At 40.1% G+C, this 16,934-nt stretch overlaps 5 protein-coding genes across 7 annotated transcripts; 2 read left to right on the plus strand and 3 right to left on the minus strand.

Annotated features, from left to right (window-relative positions):
- The first annotated feature begins 6 nt into the window (after nt 1-6).
- LOC6496919 lies at nt 7-1,219 on the plus strand. The gene has a single exon (XM_001963106.4). The coding sequence runs from the start codon at nt 93-95 to the stop codon at nt 981-983; it is 891 nt and encodes a 296-aa protein (XP_001963142.1). The 5' UTR covers nt 7-92; the 3' UTR covers nt 984-1,219.
- LOC6498603 (alpha-ketoglutarate-dependent dioxygenase alkB homolog 6) lies at nt 1,010-2,868 on the minus strand. The gene is made up of 2 exons (XM_001963105.4): nt 2,619-2,868; nt 1,010-2,561 (listed from the first exon to the last, which is right to left on the minus strand). The coding sequence occupies exons 1-2, from the start codon at nt 2,646-2,648 to the stop codon at nt 1,896-1,898; spliced, it is 696 nt and encodes a 231-aa protein (XP_001963141.1). The 5' UTR covers nt 2,649-2,868; the 3' UTR covers nt 1,010-1,895.
- A 118-nt stretch (nt 2,869-2,986) lies between these two features.
- LOC6496920 (conserved oligomeric Golgi complex subunit 4) lies at nt 2,987-6,121 on the plus strand. The gene is made up of 8 exons (XM_001963104.3): nt 2,987-3,203; nt 3,262-3,998; nt 4,060-4,375; nt 4,429-4,559; nt 4,622-5,225; nt 5,284-5,469; nt 5,529-5,755; nt 5,814-6,121. The coding sequence occupies exons 1-8, from the start codon at nt 3,117-3,119 to the stop codon at nt 5,854-5,856; spliced, it is 2,331 nt and encodes a 776-aa protein (XP_001963140.1). The 5' UTR covers nt 2,987-3,116; the 3' UTR covers nt 5,857-6,121.
- Nucleotides 5,471-8,470, minus strand: LOC6498602 (gamma-tubulin complex component 4 homolog). The gene is made up of 8 exons (XM_001963103.4): nt 8,245-8,470; nt 8,013-8,181; nt 7,676-7,961; nt 7,448-7,604; nt 6,885-7,391; nt 6,464-6,833; nt 6,130-6,409; nt 5,471-6,003 (listed from the first exon to the last, which is right to left on the minus strand). The coding sequence occupies exons 1-8, from the start codon at nt 8,311-8,313 to the stop codon at nt 5,853-5,855; spliced, it is 1,989 nt and encodes a 662-aa protein (XP_001963139.1). The 5' UTR covers nt 8,314-8,470; the 3' UTR covers nt 5,471-5,852.
- A 133-nt stretch (nt 8,471-8,603) lies between these two features.
- Nucleotides 8,604-14,407, minus strand: LOC6498601 (RNA pseudouridylate synthase domain-containing protein 2). Of its 3 annotated transcripts, XM_001963102.4 has the most exons (10): nt 14,282-14,401; nt 13,833-14,144; nt 11,237-11,414; nt 10,953-11,175; nt 10,813-10,900; nt 10,533-10,753; nt 10,290-10,480; nt 10,009-10,232; nt 9,801-9,950; nt 8,604-9,744 (listed from the first exon to the last, which is right to left on the minus strand). In XM_001963102.4, the coding sequence occupies exons 1-10, from the start codon at nt 14,321-14,323 to the stop codon at nt 9,670-9,672; spliced, it is 1,704 nt and encodes a 567-aa protein (XP_001963138.2). In that variant the 5' UTR covers nt 14,324-14,401; the 3' UTR covers nt 8,604-9,669. The 3 variants fall into 3 exon arrangements, 2 of the variants coding, with proteins under 2 accessions (XP_001963138.2, XP_044572264.1); XM_044716329.1 differs by lacking the exons at nt 11,237-11,414; nt 13,833-14,144; nt 14,282-14,401 and having other exon boundaries at nt 10,813-10,875; nt 10,953-11,093; XR_006507458.1 differs by lacking the exons at nt 8,604-9,744; nt 9,801-9,950; nt 10,009-10,232; nt 10,290-10,480 and having other exon boundaries at nt 10,611-10,753; nt 10,813-10,875; nt 14,282-14,407.
- Between the last annotated feature and the right edge of the window lie 2,527 nt (nt 14,408-16,934).

Here is a 16,934-nt window from a genome sequence, read left to right on the forward strand (position 1 = left end):
GTGCGGAATGCTTGCTCGCATTCGGTTGTAAATTCTTGAGGGGAACGCGTGCATTGAACGCGCCCAAGGTGATTACATAAATCTAAAAAACCATGCAGAAGGCCATCAAGAAGGAGCTCAGCTTCTCGCTGGACACGCTGGAGCGCTACCGGGCCAAATACGGACGCAGTGCGTCCTCTGACACGAATGGGGCTAGCACTATTCAAAGTTTGCCGGCTCCCGGTGCCGATATACTACCGCCTCCACCCTCTACTCCACTGCCAGTCTACACAAAATCCTCTTCGCCTCCAAAATTGACCAAGCTGCAGGAGCTCCAACAAAAGAAAGAGGCCTATATGAGGGCCAGGGAGCACGAACGGGAAATGGAGCAGCTGCAGCGTACGGAGAGGAGGCTGGAGGCGGGAAAGGTCAGGACAGCCAGTCCCACGAAGACCTCTCCCACTCCAAGAACTGGGTCCCCTTCGACATCCTCGAACTCGGCGACAACTGCCGCCACCAAATCCCCCAGCACAGCTGGCTACTCCAACTGGTCCAGCCAGCATTCGACACTCTGCTCCCAGCCTTGGGTGGCCATTTCGGAACTGATGTACTTCTGCGACAAGTACGAGTTCACCACGTTGAGTACTCGAGATCTAAAGACACACCAAGAGATCGTGGCCGAGGTAAGGGCATTGCTCTCGGGGAAGGCACCTTTTGATCAGCGCACCCGCTTTCCCGGCAACATCCACGACCCCGAGAACCTGTGGGTGTGCATCGGGCGCTGCGCCAGTGTGGAGTACCATCTCCAGCGCATCATTAGTATCTTCCGGAAGCCCCTCAATCAGTTGACTCCAGACAAGCAAAGGACAGTACGCCAGAACTTCCATCTGGCGGTCAGTGAGCTGCGGCTGGACATCTCGGCTCGGATCAGTGAGGTGCGACTCTATGATCGATTGGTCTTCGAGCGGGAGTTCCGTCTAGAGTGGCAGGAGGCGGAGGCCTAAAAAATGTGAATCAGTGAGGTGATCAGTGGGTGGACACAGTAACGTTTATTTGTAACACTTTTCTGGCTGGAACTAGCAGTTCCAGTTCAAATATTTTACGGTGCGCGGTGGAAAAAATGGTTACAAAAATACACTTGGACACTGGATACACTGGCGCTTGGAGCATACGACTACAGTTCAGAGTGTGCGGAGTGCTCCATTCATAAATATATATATATATATAGCTACATATTTCACAAATCTAGACCGTGGATTGCTCTCAACAATTGCTCGCGTAACTAAATCTAAATGCCACAGGCGGAAAGGCGGTGGCAATGCCTGCTGGAACTTTTCCTTTCCAGGCCTGTCCGCCCATCAGCCCAACTTATTGCTCCGTAATAATACGTAATACAAAACATTTATATATGTACACATAATGTTAACGGTCAAAATAAAGCACTTTTGTGTGGGCCAACGTTAATTGCTTGTGAAGCAGTGATGGGAAATGGGTTTTCTTGCAATTTCATGATACATATTAGTGTTTTTCTTAACTTTCCAAAGCTAATTTAATTTTTTAAAGCAAATATCTTGCAAACAGAATTGTGTTTCTTAAAAGATGATCATAACTTTTAAGTAACCATTAATATCACGTGCAGAGTGACCATTAAAAATGATATATAAATTAAAAATAACTCGACTTAAACCTGCAATGAAAACCCTTGTTAATCTATCTAGGTGCTACCCATCACTGCTTGCGTTTTTGGGTGCTTAAAAGACTACAGGAAGATTCAGTTTGCAGATTATCTTAGTCACTCTATTCAACAGGGCTCCTCCCATCCCGTATATCTCGTGGGCTGACTTCAGTGGGTTCGGTTAACGTGAGGTTAACATTAACATTGCAACATTTAATCAACAACTAAGTGCGGAATCGACCTAGCAAAACTTAAGCTTCATCTTGCTGGTCTTTGGAACATTGCGAATTGTCAGCGAAATGCGAGGCGAGCGACGGGGCAAATGATCCCCGATCTTGTAGGTGTTCTCGCATAAGTCATAGTTGGCAATACGATCGCAGAGCACATCCTCGTTGGTCTCGGCAATTGAATGTAAGTATTCGCTGTAAAGCGAATCCTTTAGGATGAGTAGACTGCGAGGTTCCAGTAGTAGCTTAAAGATCACCTCACGGGCAGGAGGAGTGTCGGAATCCTTGGTTTCAGGATCATCGCCAGCCCCCTCCCTTTTGGCAAACTCCAAGACAGTATGGGATCCGCAGGAAATCGTGGAGATGATTGGGTAAAAGAGGGGACCATCGGTGTGGGGAAGAATGCCCTGGCCTGGCAGATACTCGTTAACAAGCACATGATTAGCTTTCTGGGACTCGAATATGCCAAGGTTGTTAACTTTATCCACATAGCTCTGCAGCCACTCGGGGATCTCTTCGGCAATCATTCCGTTGGGATGAGGCACTCCGCCGTAGTTTACCAGCCGGCGGTTGAGGAGCTGTGTCCAACGTGGCTTTGGTGTCCTCTCGATGTGGCTAAGGATACGCTGCTCCTCCTCGGAAGTGATGAAGTTAGGAATGTACGTGACAGTCGGCGGGCACTGTTAGACGACTTATTAAATCTTAATCACAAGAAGCGTATCCTGTTTCCCACTTACCTTACGCACTTCGAAGCCCGTGAAATCCATGTCTTCGCCTATTCTTATCTAGGGAACTAAGCTAAATCTACGGTTATTGCTAATCAATACTTTTTTTGGGCTTTGAATTCAAATCAGCTGTCGACCTTGTATGACCATTATTCAAAGAAGCATACCCGGTCACATTGCCTTGGAGATTCAAAGTTTAGAGCGAGGTTTTTTGACTTTTTCCCAATTCCCTTTTAGAGTGTTTTTGCTTTTAGAATATGCCTTAGTTTATTATCTGTTTTAGAAAGCTTTTTTGCAAATTGCCACGTATTTGAAAATATATACCAACTTTCAAAGCCCGCCTTGTTTTATCTATTTTCGATGACGATTCCCGATACATCAAAATTCCGATACATTATCAAGTGTCTCATCCCTATTACATGCAAAAACAATAGTTTGCCCACGTAGATCTGTTTGTTAATAAACTAAGACTTTAAACAGGAGTTTCATCTCCTAATCAATGATTTTAAGATGAGTATAATGGACAAACTAAGCTCCTTGGATGTCAGCTCCAACGAACAGGTGGATGAGGCCCTAGAGAAGATTGCCGAAGAAGAGGTAGTATAGTGCCGCATCAACAAAAACATCAATTTAACAAAGGATTAACACGTTATAGGCCAGGATCAATGAGAAGCTAGAGGGCTTACTGGCAAAGCAGTGCCAGATAGAAGCCAAAATGAGCGGCATCGGGAGATCCTTGACTTTGCTGCATACCGTGGACACCGACTCCAACAAACTTAACGAGCAAATTGTAAACACCGCCCAACTGGCGGAATCCGTGAGTGCCAAGGTTCGCCGCCTGGATTTGGCCAGATGCCGTGCTTCTGAATGCCAGCAACGGGTCCACGACCTCATCGATCTACATCTCTGCAGTCAGGGCGTGGTGAAGGCCATCGGCGAAGAGGACTACGAGAAGAGTGCCACCCACATAGCGCGTTTCCTGGCTATGGATCAGCAGCTTCTCCGACGTACTGCCGACGATGTACAGGGCTCTATTACATCTGTGAGCGATGCTGTCAAGACTCTGGAAGATGCCACGGAGAAGACACGCGTTCTCATTGCTAAGAGGTTCGACGAAGCAGTCAAAAGCGATGACTTGGCCTCTGTTGAGAGGTTCTTTAAGATATTCCCGCTAGTCGGTTGCCATAAAACTGGCATCGAAAAGTTCTCGGCTTACATTTGCCAGAAACTGTCGGCCAAGGCACAGAAGGAGCTGCGAAATGCCCAAGATATTGCCAAAGCGGAGTCTCGTCTTCAATTGGCGTACGCCGATCGGTTGACGGCTATATTGGAAAACTTTGCACGAGTTGTGGAGGTTAACCAGCCAATAATAGAAGCCTTCTACGGTCAATCGTAAGTATAGGATTCTGCATTAAAAATTAATGAGAGATAATGCTTTAAATAACTCTTACAGACCCTCGTCCTTGGTCGATATGGTTGCAATTCTGCAACACGAATGTGACTCTGAAGTGAAGAACCTACTCATGGAGTTTAACAAGAACCGACAAATACAGTATCGCAGCAAGCAGGTCAATGAATCCACCCAGCGTTCTGCTGCCAGTGGAGGAGTGGGCAGTAATAGTATTCAAGCACTGGGTCACTACCGAAAACCATCTGGGGGATCTGTGGACAAGCTGAATCCCAAGGAAATCGACGCGATTATTGCCGAAATAACAGTCATGCACGCCAGGGTGGAGCTGTATTTCAGATTCATGCGGCGCCGTTTGCAAGTAATAGGTTTCTCAAAACCCCTAAGGACTTAGTTAATCCTTAGCTCTTTTAGGTTCACGTGGAAACCTGTGCTCCCGAGAAGGAGCAGTCTGAACTAATGGAGCGCTATGAAAAGATTATGAAAACCTCTGACTTGCGCCGACAAATGCAGGAGATTCTAAGCACTTATTTGCTTTTTGAAAGGTTAGTACCTAATATGTATGGAGTACACCATTTTCTAACTTTTTTCATAATTTTTAATCCAGATATTTCATGGAGGAGAGTGTTATCAAAGCTATCGGTCTCGACACCTACGAAAGCGGCCAGCAATGCTCGTCTATGGTAGACGACGTCTTCTTTATTCTTCGCAAGTCAATTAGAAGATCTTTGACAACGCAGTCTATTAATGGAACTTGTGCTGTGATCAACAACGTTGCCGCCTGTCTAGATGGGGACTTCGTGGCGGCCCTTAAGGCTCCCCTGAAAAGTGGATACCCTTCAGGGTATATCGATTTGGCGCAGGCATACAATGCAATTCAAACCACGCTACAGCAGGGCAAACTACATTCCAGTGATGCAGATCGCGGCCGAACAAATTTTCTGGTGCAGTTGAACAACGCCGACATATCGACCGAATACATCGAAACCCTCTGGCAAACAATGGAGCAGGAAATTGCTGGTACATTTCCACAAACTTCTCCGGTGGAGCGACAACTGCTGGACAGCTGTCTTACCGAACTCAAAGCGGTTCGGGATGCATTGAAAGCCACTGTTGACTTTGGTATGCAGCAGCTGAGGTCGAGCGTTGTTAAGCCACGTCTTAATCCTTGGATAAATCAGTTCTTAAACTATAGTCACAATCTTAACGAGGTAAACTATATCTCATAACATTTTTAAAAATAACTACAAGTTCTTGTGGTTGTTGCAGGAAGAACTTGCTGCCTATGAGGCCGGAGAAACTTTCGTTCAGTTCTTCATCGTGCAGTTGGATAGTCTTCTTAATTCCTTTAAAAGTGCCTTAAGTCCAAGGAACTACGATGCACTTGTCAGTATTCTTGCTACGGAAGTTACAATACAATTGGAACGAGCTATTAAAAAAATTACATTCAACAGAGTAAGTTCATAAACAAAATTTGATGGATTTATTTTTAAAAATTTGTTATATTTCGAAAGCTTGGCGGTCTGGTACTTGATCAGGAGGTTCGGGCTTTGGGGAGCTACCTTACAGGCGCCACGTCGTGGTCGGTTCGCGATAAGATGACTAGAATATCTCAAATCGCCACTCTTCTGAATCTGGATAAGATTTCAGAGCTTTCCGAATACTGGAATCCCGAAAATAACAAAGAAATGTCCTCCTGGCATTTAACGCCCAACGAAGTTCGCACATTTTTAACTCTAAGGTAAGCCAAGATCTAGTTTACAAATGAGATGGTATTAACTTATAGATTCTATTTTCAGAAGCGACTTTCGTATAGAAGACATCAAGCGGTTGCAACTTTAAGCATCATTCAAGACCACTGGTTTTTGGTTTCGACTAAACCAATGATTAAAATCCAATCGCAAAAGAAGCTGAGAGAGTGGATTCAAAGTAGATGCTGTTTTTGCGTCCACCAGAAGTTGAACAAGGCTCGCAATTTGAACACCAAATCTGAAAAAAGATGTTTTCGAGTTAATGGAAATAATACGATATATATTTATTGCTCTAAGCCTTATTTAAATAGCATATACGTGCCGTGCAATAAAGTTAAAGAATGTAATGAATGATATATCTTACTGTTCTTCAAGACTGTCCACTTCTTCCAAAAAGTTCTCTGTTTCTGATGTTCGGCTTAAGTTTGTGAAAGTCTCACAAATGGAAAACAATTTCAAAATGGTACCATAAATTGGATTTTGAGATTGGTTCATTGATCCGGTTATGTTCATTCGGCCTTCCTTTGAATCGGTCATGAGGAAACACTGGGCCAGAACATTCGCCAAAAATACTGTGTGGGCTTTTTGAATTTCTTCAAAATCTGCTTTCCTTTGGATCACATTCATTAGTATGCCGAATTGACCTGAAAATAAAAGCTATTAGTCCCCAAACTATACACTTTGTTAGCATGAATTACTTTCAAGGACATCCACTTGAATGTAGTACTGCATGTTATTCAAAAAGAACATCAGATGATTACGGAGATTCATGGCCTTGATATGTACATCAGCAGGTAAGTGCTTTGCGAGCCAAGTCTGTTTAGCCCAAGCTCGTTGCATTTCAAATTGAAGATTGCGAATGATCAGCAAATATCGGAATATGGCATTATACCGCTCCATGGCTTTCGGCGAAAACAAGAGGTTTAGAGGCCACTGGAAGGTGTACTTTAAGTGAAGGCATTGAAAAACTTGAAAATCAAAGCTTTCATCGGGATCGGCGTTCGATTTAATGTAACCAAGCGTGAAGTTTTCTAAATCATCTGCGATTCCCATGACTGTCGCTGCAATCTGAAAATATTCTGATGTATTGGAGGAAAATTGAATGAGAAGATAAAATACCTCAAAAGATCTTGGGTAATTTTTGGTAGTTCTCAAGATAGTACTATCAAAAGCACCATTCAAGTGGGTTAAAAACTCCAGATAAAACTCTCCACGGCCAAGCAGATAGAAGTCCTTAATGAGTCCCAACTGACGCTCCAGATCGACTTCGTTTACAGCGATTTCTGAAAGTCGCGCACTGACATATTTCTTGATCAAATTTACGGCGTCTTCAATGTGAAATGGATTGATTCTGGGCTCAAGGCTTAGGTCCTCGATCAGCTTGAAGTACTCTGCCTCCCTGCCATTCCACAGCTGATAAATATCGTCGCGGGACAACTCAGAAAGGCACACTGACAACTGGTCGGTCTCTTTCTTGCTTTGAAAGTTGCGTTCCATTTGAAAGACTAGCACTGTTTGTCCCACAAACAAAATCTTTTCAGCAACAACAGATGACATAAAGCCGGGTAGTTGATTGTGATTGACCTCATACTGCCATATATAGTCCTCTCCATTTTTGTCAGCGTGCTGGGGGTACATAGTTTTATAAATATAAAGAATAGAGACGTGTTATTAAATATTACCAGTATAGAACTGTTCGACGACTTGGTGCAGGCACTGGCGTTGTTGTCGAGTGGCGTGAATTTAATGAAAAATTCAGAGTGGACATCGTCAATGACCCCAAACAGCATCCAGTGTGCCATACTTGAAAAAAATGCCATTTTCACTGGCCTTATAACTCTGAAGGTGGAGAGATCAAATGGCATTAATAGATTACAAACTTTAACCACGAATCCCTTTAAAAGCCTTACTTTCTGGCTGCTATTTCAAGCTCAATATCGCCATGGTCTGATTGCTGATACAGGTAACTAAGCAAAGCACATCCGTGAAGTTTTGCAGCTTCGATATCCCTTATGAATTTCCTCAAGAGGAGCAGCGTAGGCTGTTTTGACTGCAAGGAATTGTGCACATACGAGAGAGAGGCGGGCTGGGATTTGAAGCAGTACGCTTCCAGGCGCATTACTTCTTCATAGTACTCATCGAGAGCATTCTCGATGCCCCTGCCAAAGTTTATGAGGTAATATCCGTGCGCGGGCTCTACGAAAAACAAAATATTATAGTGTTCTCACAATAAAAATCCAAAAATACCATCAAAAACCAGATTAATCACAGTATCCTCTGAAGACTTATCATCCTTTTCTGTTCCAATGCCTTGTGTATATCTAACAACCTCGTTGTAGACATTGACAATTTGTAATATGTCCATAAAGATTTCCTTTTCGCACGGATGCATAAAGCTCTCAATCACAGAAGTCTCCTGGAATTTTGAATAAAACTCTTGAAATCTTTAAATTCCTATTGATGCTTCAAAACAACTTACCGTGAAGTCCTTTAAGGCATCGCCATTTGGACTTTGGCTTAAACAAGAGAGCAGCAGGTCATGCAGCATTATGGCAAGGTTTATTAAACTTAATAATAGAGTAGGTAAACAGTTTTTTTTGTGACTTTCATTGGCTGCAACCACAAAATTGATTCAGGTCCGCGATCTGCTTGATATTTTTGTAAAATATTCCTCGCGCGCTACCCAATACTGCTGTTTCATTTTCCCCAGCACTAGGAAAAAACGATAAATCGATAAAATATATTTCGATAAAAGTTGCCCGCAAAAATCAAATTCTTAAAAGGGTCACTTAAATTTTTTTATTTGTATAACAAAGTATCATTGTTTAGACAATAAAATTTTTATAATAAGCATAAATAATATTAATTTATTTCCATTAATAATTTTGTGAGATCTCGACCGCGCTAATACTTTATAATCCCCCATCATTTCGCCAACGAACAACTCAATCTGGGATGCGTGACGAGTCCCCTTATATGTTTTCACTAACTTTCCATCTTCGAACCATACCAAAGAAGGCACACGAGTGGTATTCAGTTCTTTGCAAATGTCCATTCCAGATGTACAATCGTACTCGGCAATGCAAAGACTCGTTACATTTGCCATATTTGCAGCCAGGTCTCTCCATTTTGGTTCAAATCTTTTGCAGAATATGCAGTATGGCGAAAAAAACTTAATAAAGTATTTTCCTTTGGAAATAGATGAATAGAATCTGTTCGGTTTAAGGTAAAAAACATGACCAGGCACACAGAAAGCGGACGGAAATGGCGAATGTGGATGAGAGAACTTTAGACTTGCGACCTCAAAGGTTTTAATTGAAATGTTATGTTGGGCCATAAAATCAAATAATTCCTTTATATGTTTCGTATTTTCCATCTTTCCAGAGCTCCGTTTAATATACGACAATTGCGGGTATCGTCGTATTTTCTTTTTTAAGCAATATTGAAAATGTGCCTCACAATCGATTGCCGCAAGAGTCAATGATGTACTTGAATTCAGGCTGTCCCCCAGATTATCCAATGATGACGGTGTCCTGGAACAGGAATTACAAGGAGGAGAATAGTATTCCAAAAGCACATCTCCATGATCCAAGTATTCGTCGAGAGATGCTGGATTAAGAATCAATACTGGACGAGTGTGTGACTGAAGAATTTGGGAAAATCCAACCGATATCAAAAATATGTAAAACATTTTAAAAATACAAAAAATAGTTTGTCAGATAATTCAATGACATTGTAGAAAATGGTATTGAAACTTTAAGTAAAAAATACTTTTCTTTAAAAATATGTGCTTACTATGTGCTTACTATACTTCTTTTTAAAAATATGTGCAATTTTTTAATTTGTTTTCTTAAACAAAGCTCAACATCAAGACACCTTTTGAAACTTTATTCTATGTAATTATTCACAGCTGATCATAATTAATATTCGTCTCACAAGCCCAGTCGGGCAACTCAGTTTTATATTCCCAGTTAATACCCTGTAATAAAATAATTACAATTTGATTCGCTATTTGTGATAACTAATGCAACAAACCCTATATTTCCAAGCATGTAAGTACATAACCAAGTCCTTTTCTTCTGGGTCTCTATAGTTGATTTTACATTCGCTACAATGGGGGTCGGAAGTGTTTTTTTTAGGATCATAAGAACTGTCGGGTTCGTCAAGGCAAGTCTGAGTGGAAACCTTTAAAAAGTAATACCAAAGTTAACTCAGTTATTGGCTCTAAAATAATAATACCTACAGTGTTTGTTGGCTCGTTTCGTACAGTTTCTTGTACTTCTTTTGGAGGAGCAGCTCTCGCCGGCCCATTCTCATCTTGAATGCCCAACCAATTCTCTGCATTATGAATGCCAATTAAATTATTTATCAACTGTTCATCGCTTATGCCTCCAATGTCTCCGCCTCGACCTTTTAGGGGACCAAAAACTTCATGGTTGTAGAGGGGATCATTAGAAATAGGGTAACCTAAATGGAAAAGATTATTTTTGATTTAATTGAAGATTTGTTTGGTTCCCTTCTTACCTAAATATTGTAAATGCACTCTGATTTGATGCATTCGTCCTGTAAGTGGTTTACAATGGACAATGCTACAGTCGCCAACTTCTCCGATTCTTTGAAACGTCGTCTTGCAGTCCTTGCCTTTGGGGGAGACCTTACAGACACCGATTTTGTAGCTCACCACATCGATTGGCTCACAGCATTCAATAATTCCACTGAAAAAGAATTGATAAAGTAGAGGTATTTATATAATACATCTTAACTTACTCGGGAAATCGTCCTTCTACACGGCACACGTATTCTTTTTGAACTTGTCGGTTCCGGATTTGTTGCTCCAGTTCCCGAGCTTTATCCGAGGTACGCCCAAATAAAAGTAGCCCAGAAGTGAGGCGATCCAATCGATGTATTGTTCTCAGGTTCTTGAGATTGTGCTCCTTGGCGAGAATAAAAACCACAGTATTATGCCTGTATCGTCCACACGGATGTACCTTTAATGATTTACAATAAAAATAAGTTTTGGAAGAATATTTGCAGATAAATAACTTACAGGTATCGATGCAGGCTTGTTTACCACCACAATATCCTTATCCATGTAAACTATGGTAATTGGCTGTGAAGTAACAGGGACTTCGTGTCTATAATACAAACGTGTGCATATTCACATTAATTATTATTTTCAAAACATACCTATGAACGACATTGGCAAGCAGGTCATTGTGCTTGATTTTGTAGTCCTTGGGAACTTTTTCATTGTTGACAGTCAGTTTCCCAGCTTCCAAGCTGCGTTCATATACTTCTGGTGGGGCAGCTCTAAACTCGCGACTGAAGACATCCAAAATCTTTTCGTCCACCCACCGACCTTTGGCGTAGGTAGTGAAGGTGAAGTTATAAGGATATACTTTTCTAAGGCCTGAATATATAGTTTATATATTAAAAGATGATCTGATAATTTATTATTGCAATCGTCTTACCATTTTCAAAATAATATGAAGTTTCGTCATATCTTTCGTCACTGAAACCAGGTCGCTTTGTTTTGGATTCATTGCCATCTAACTTGACCCTTTTGGCCTTTGAACCATCCTCGGGGGTGTCGGTCTTTCGTTTTTCCGGAACTTGTACCTCTTCTTTTTTGTCTGGCTCTTCCAAAGTCTGAAAAAGATTATTTTACAACGAAAATTAATAGATTATAGGAAATGGCTAAATGGTTAAAAGACTATACTATATTTTTTGAAAATGCAAAAATATATGGAAGATGAAAATGCTTAAGCCATCATGCAGACAAAATCCCATCAGTTTTTAGCACATACAAGCCTTGTTCCGGACTCTGTGTGCAAACATTTTCCTTTATACTTTCTGCTGTCTTGGCATAATTTTCACACAGTCTGTGTATTTTTCCCTGAAGCCAAAAAAACAAAACTAGAAAACCAAAACATATCCTTGGAACCAGCTGTATTCAGTTAGTTAGTAGTCTGCCAGGAAATTGGTGATACTTTGCTGGCAAACATAAACAGATGAGATCAAAGGAAAAACAAGAAATAAGCAATGTTAAGCTTCAGATGAAAATTGAAGATTTAAGTTTCTGATTTAAATATAAATAATATTCATTTTAAAAGTCTTTCCCAGTTTGATGGCAAGACACAGACAGCGACTGCATTGGCCCAAAATCTAGAAGGATTTTCTCCCTTTACCGTATCTATTGTCCTTTATTCTCAGGGGATTTTTCGTAATGTGTGTTTACATGGTATTGTAAGAATTATAAAAACGACTGGCCCAAAAGGCGCATCACGGAAACAATGAGGACCACACTTAGATACGAAAGCAGAAGGCAGTGACACTAATAATTGCGGAAACATCACGACCAGGTAGCACTAGCGGTAGCAGTATCCAGCCAACTTGACAAAAGTGGCTCGTTAGGAAGCCACTGAGATGGCGGGCACTAGAAGCCCCGGACTCGGCCGCAGAAGCCTTCTCCCCCCAAAAAAAAGGCCTTGTCGTCGGGAAAGCCGGCACACCGGCAACATAGAACTAATTATGACAAATCCGCGGTAAAATATATGAAGGTAACTGAAGCAAGTCCGTCCAGTTGGTCCCACACATAACTTAACTCCCTGCGTAGACAAACAATTGTTATTCAACAACCTTGTCTGTGGTCCCTAATATTTCCCCAAACCCTTTGTTTGTATTTATTAGGACAACCCCGACAATGTTTATTACTCAGTGTAAATTTATTGTAGGAATAGATTGTTTAATTAGAGGGAAAAAATAAGTGGTTTCATCAAGCATAAACCGGGGCTAAATAATCGCAAGGATGTTTAAGCCCATTTGCCACTGTCACGTACGGTGAGGTAAAAAGCCAACAAACAAAGAGCCCGCAACTTGTATGCTCGGTTTTTGTGGGCCATTAAGGGTTTTGTCTGAAATCTGGTTTTTGTTGCACATCTTAGCAGAGCCCTAAATTTTTAAGAATGTACTGACGCCTAAGGGTGGCTTTAAATTTCTATGCAGGCAGAACAGAACGTTGACTCTGCACAGCCACTGCAGCAGTCTCGTTTATTGGGGCATTTGTTACTCAAAGTCTCGTAAAAGAAGTTTAAATCTTCAGGTGTCTTCTTCCTTTTTTTCTTCCTCTTTCGCCACATGTTTATATCCATTTTTATGACTCTCGAAACTATTCAAAATAGAGAAATGAAACTGAAAATAACCTCATTCTTGTGTGGGTGAACTCCACAACAAAAAGTTTAAGTATCCTCAGACCACGGAAGGTTCATTTTTCTGGGTTTTTTTTAGGAAACGTTATTTTGTTCTACCTCTTATTTTTCACTTTTATACACTATTTTACTTTTTTCATCCTAACTAAAAGTTTACGAAAATATTTACATAAAACTTGTACAAACTCACCACATTTTACATCAAACAACAAACCAACTTGTTGAGGGCGAACATGTTTGACAAGGATTTTAAACAAAATAGCTTGGAAATGTTTATAGACTATTATTTATTTTAAATCACTAATCTAAGTAAACTTTTAGTATCTAGCCCTTAACTCATTCTTCATTAATTGTTAAAATTAATGCAACAAATTGCATTTGCGTTTCCCTGATTAGATTTTTAATTAAGTTTTAAGTGTGCGATTGAAGCGCTGCATTGAAATTTCCCCAGACACCAATAATACTGCATAAGTAAGGACAGGATTCCACACATTGTATTTGCGAACGGACTCCGGACTCCGGACACCGAACTCCGGACTCGACGCGAAATTGTTTTGGGTATTCGATTCCCCCAAGATAAATATCCCCCTTTACTAGCCGGGAATCGGTCAGAGCTCTAGCAGCCCTTCCCACATCGTGGACAATAAAACGGATAAATAAATTAATAGTGCTATGTATTTGCCTAAAAGACAAAACAGGCGATAGATTAGATTTAAATAATATATATGTTTTATAGTCTAAATGGAAAACCAGGAAGCAAAAGCAGTTTCCTTTTAAAATTAAATCTATGTGGAATCTAAAAGTAAAAAAAAAAAGCTTTATTATTTAAATAATTAAATTTAAATAAATTCCTGCTTACCTGACCAGGACCCTGACTATCGCCCTCATCAGTGGGCTCCGGCCCTCTGAAATCATGAAACCAAACGCACTGGGGAGATGCAGGATGGCCAGGAGCATCTGTTAACAAGGTCGAGCTCCCAGTAATTGTGGCCAACATGGACCGGTACAGGAAGATATTCTCCACATCCACTCCCGCATCTCCATGCTGGGTCTGAGCATTTCGCACACATTTCGTATTTAGCATTTTGGACAACCAGCTATGGCTTATTGTCGCTTCCTTGCAGTATTTAGTGTCCTTGAGGTGCTGCCTGTTAACAATATTCACACACCGCTAAAATTACAACAACAAGTAAATCAACACGTGCGCCCACTTTTGGCCGCAAACAATAAGACACTTTTATGAATGTATGAGGTGTTTCTATCATCTGATCTTATTTAGTAACCTATTAACTTATTCCAAGCACTAACCAAACGGATATAAAGGCTTTTAAAATGCCGTAAAAACCGCATGAAAAGCTTTGTTATTATTCTTCAGACAACCACCAAAAAGCAAAACAAGTTCTATCGAACCACTGAACGAGAGAGTGGATCTCGAACTGAACTAGTTCTATTAGAGGTGCTCACATAGGGTGGGATTACATATTTATTTCAAATTTGTTTGAAATTATATATTTTTACAAAATATTAGTTCAAAATCAAGATTATATAACTGATTTATCTAAATTTTGTTGGAAGGCATAGCTTTCGATTCTCAGTTTTAACGGTTTTACTAACTATTTCGCTTTAATTCCAGAACTATTAGAAGATCAATGATCTGTTGGCTTAAAGACTTGATGTTTTAGTTATCTAAGTCGGAATTTATTAAAAAATAACTAAAACAATACATAAATATAATTCTGATCCCTTGAGAGTTGGTACAACATTGGTTTAAGCGCAGAAATTAAATATTTCTATATCTAACTTTTAGCCCCCTTATATATGCTACAAAAATACATCCGCAGGACCCTTAATTACAAAAAGGTCAATTAAGAAGGTCAAATATTTCTTAGCAATTAGTACTCCCAACGATGTTGCCATTTTTAATTGTCCTTCAGTGAAGCGAACTTGTAATTGAAAATATCCTGATAAGATAAAATCTAGAAAACAAAAAAACTGATTTATACCCGTAACTAGCTAATCCTCTCCTAGATGATATATGCCTTGGGTTACGTTTTATCGAGCCTTGGCCATTCGTGAGGCTTAATTACATTAACGTGTTCCTATAACTATAGCTATGTATGTTTATATAGCAACGTACGAGTATTTCTGTCAACGTATGTGAGGCCATTCATGCAGGAGTGTAATATAAAGCACAGCACACCTTTCTATATGTTCTTCCTTTATACTCATACATATATACATATACACGATCTGCGTTGTTTATAAACACAAGGTAGATGGGCATGTTTAGAGGTAAAGCTTTTCTATGAAAAAAAAAAAAGAAAACGCGATGTCGTCATTTTTAGTTTTGTCCAGGCGAAAAGTCAATTTAGAACAGTAGCTCAACGACCAGGTGTTGTGTGTTAGCTGTGTGTGTGACAGGGTGTGGGTGTACAAAAAATACAAATGCATGTCCTGATAGACTCACACACAGGTTTAGAAAAACAAAAACAAAATTTAATGGGTGAGCTAGCGCACACCTACAAAATATCGTGCTGATTTAATCACTTTCTTCGTTTTCACAAACGAACGTGAACGTCAACTCCGGCTCCCATACACACGCACCGTCCACCATCCACCATTCACCATCCCCCTTTTTATTCAGGATGAGCCTTATAGCCAGTGGCCATTAAATGTTGCCTTAAATGACGGGCAAGCCTTTTCTTTGTTGTGTGCTTTCGTGACCAACCGCGTTTCAAGGAGAGCTCTTCTATACCGTCTAGGTAGGTGGCTCGTGTGAAAGTGGGTGAGTTAGTGAGTTACGAAAGGCACAAAAAAAAAAGTCACGCAGTCAAACACGCAATTCTGGGAGCCGCAGCCCCAAAATTTTATCAACATAATGTTTTCAATTTTGGCCATAAAAGCAAACAACTCTGACCTCTGCTAATTGGTAAGGCTCGAAAATTTAATGTCACTATCACAGGTTTTCGTACGAGTATCTTGTTACTTGGAAGGATATTTATGGTTCTTAGTCCTAATTACTTTTTTATCTATGTTTATTAACTAACTAGTATTAGGTCCTGATCTCATATATTCATGTTCTTGAAAGCTGAACTCTCTTCATGGAACTTCACTTTTAAACCATTAAGTTTTATTACTTTTTGAGCAAAATGCTTTTAAATTTTGACATTTCAATGAATTCGTAAATCTTGATGCAGAAACCTATTGTTTCCGCCAAACCCCCGGATAAATCATAAGCAAAATCTGATGAATGTTTTGTTTCTGTTATTTAGACCAACGGATATTAAAAGGTTGTGGTTGCAAGGCCTGGGCGCTTGATTTAAAATATTAAAACGCTTCAAGCGCATGCACAGTCCGGGGCCAAGTCTTAGAAAAATTGCTGACTATTCGAGCGAATGTGGGTGTGCGTGCGGACATTTTCCATTTGGAAGGCGAAAGTGTGTCAAACAGTCCCAGTAGTCTGTAAATTGATATTACTTACCACTTTGTGGCGCTAGAATTCTTGACCATTAATGAAAGGTCATTAATAATGGTCAAGAAAGAAGAAAGAAAGAAAATGTTTTGTAATACTTAAACTTGAAAACTCTTTTTATATGTTTAAAACTTATATTACTTGTAAATATTTAGCTTGTTCTTGAATGACTTTTAAAAAATATTTACTTTTTAAATCCAAATAAAACCAATCGAGCCAACATGTTGCAGTTGCAAGGCTATGGTGGGTTTGTGGCTCTCAAACATTTCAAACTTGCTCAAAACTATATTACGTAGACTTGCGGTTAGATTTTAACGAAAATGAATAAAAATTTAAATATATTAAAATAATAAAGACATTTTATGCCATTTTATCTAGAATATATTTAGTGTGGGAAATATTTTAAGTCTAAGGAAAATAAGCAAAAGCACACAGGACGTATGAGTTATGAGAAACGCATTGCTCATACGCCCCATAATCCGCGGGAAT

The sequence above is a fragment of the Drosophila ananassae genome, chromosome 3R, assembly GCF_017639315.1.
Source record: "Drosophila ananassae strain 14024-0371.13 chromosome 3R, ASM1763931v2, whole genome shotgun sequence".
NCBI lineage: Eukaryota > Metazoa > Arthropoda > Insecta > Diptera > Drosophilidae > Drosophila > Drosophila ananassae.

Coding starts and splice junctions, on each gene's coding strand:
- LOC6498603 (XM_001963105.4), bottom strand. CDS start 2,648: ATGGATTTCACGGGCTTCGAAGTGCGTAAG. Junction 2,562..2,618: donor CGGGCTTCGAAGTGCGTAAG/GTAAGTGGGAAA, acceptor GTCGTCTAACAG/TGCCCGCCGACTGTCACGTA.
- LOC6498602 (XM_001963103.4), bottom strand. CDS start 8,313: ATGCTGCATGACCTGCTGCTCTCTTGTTTAAGCCAAAGTCCAAATGGC. Junction 8,182..8,244: donor ATGCCTTAAAGGACTTCACG/GTAAGTTGTTTT, acceptor TCAAAATTCCAG/GAGACTTCTGTGATTGAGAG. Junction 6,834..6,884: donor ATTACCCAAGATCTTTTGAG/GTATTTTATCTT, acceptor GAATATTTTCAG/ATTGCAGCGACAGTCATGGG.
- LOC6498601 (XM_001963102.4), bottom strand. CDS start 14,323: ATGCGGTTTTTACGGCATTTTAAAAGCCTTTATATCCGTTTG. Junction 11,415..13,832: donor ATAGTCAGGGTCCTGGTCAG/GTAAGCAGGAAT, acceptor AATCTTTTTCAG/ACTTTGGAAGAGCCAGACAA. Junction 10,754..10,812: donor ACAAGCCTGCATCGATACCT/GTAAGTTATTTA, acceptor AAATCATTAAAG/GTACATCCGTGTGGACGATA.
- LOC6496919 (XM_001963106.4), top strand. CDS start 93: ATGCAGAAGGCCATCAAGAAGGAGCTCAGCTTCTCGCTGGACACGCTG.
- LOC6496920 (XM_001963104.3), top strand. CDS start 3,117: ATGAGTATAATGGACAAACTAAGCTCCTTGGATGTCAGCTCCAACGAA. Junction 3,999..4,059: donor GAAGCCTTCTACGGTCAATC/GTAAGTATAGGA, acceptor TAACTCTTACAG/ACCCTCGTCCTTGGTCGATA. Junction 5,226..5,283: donor ATAGTCACAATCTTAACGAG/GTAAACTATATC, acceptor TGGTTGTTGCAG/GAAGAACTTGCTGCCTATGA.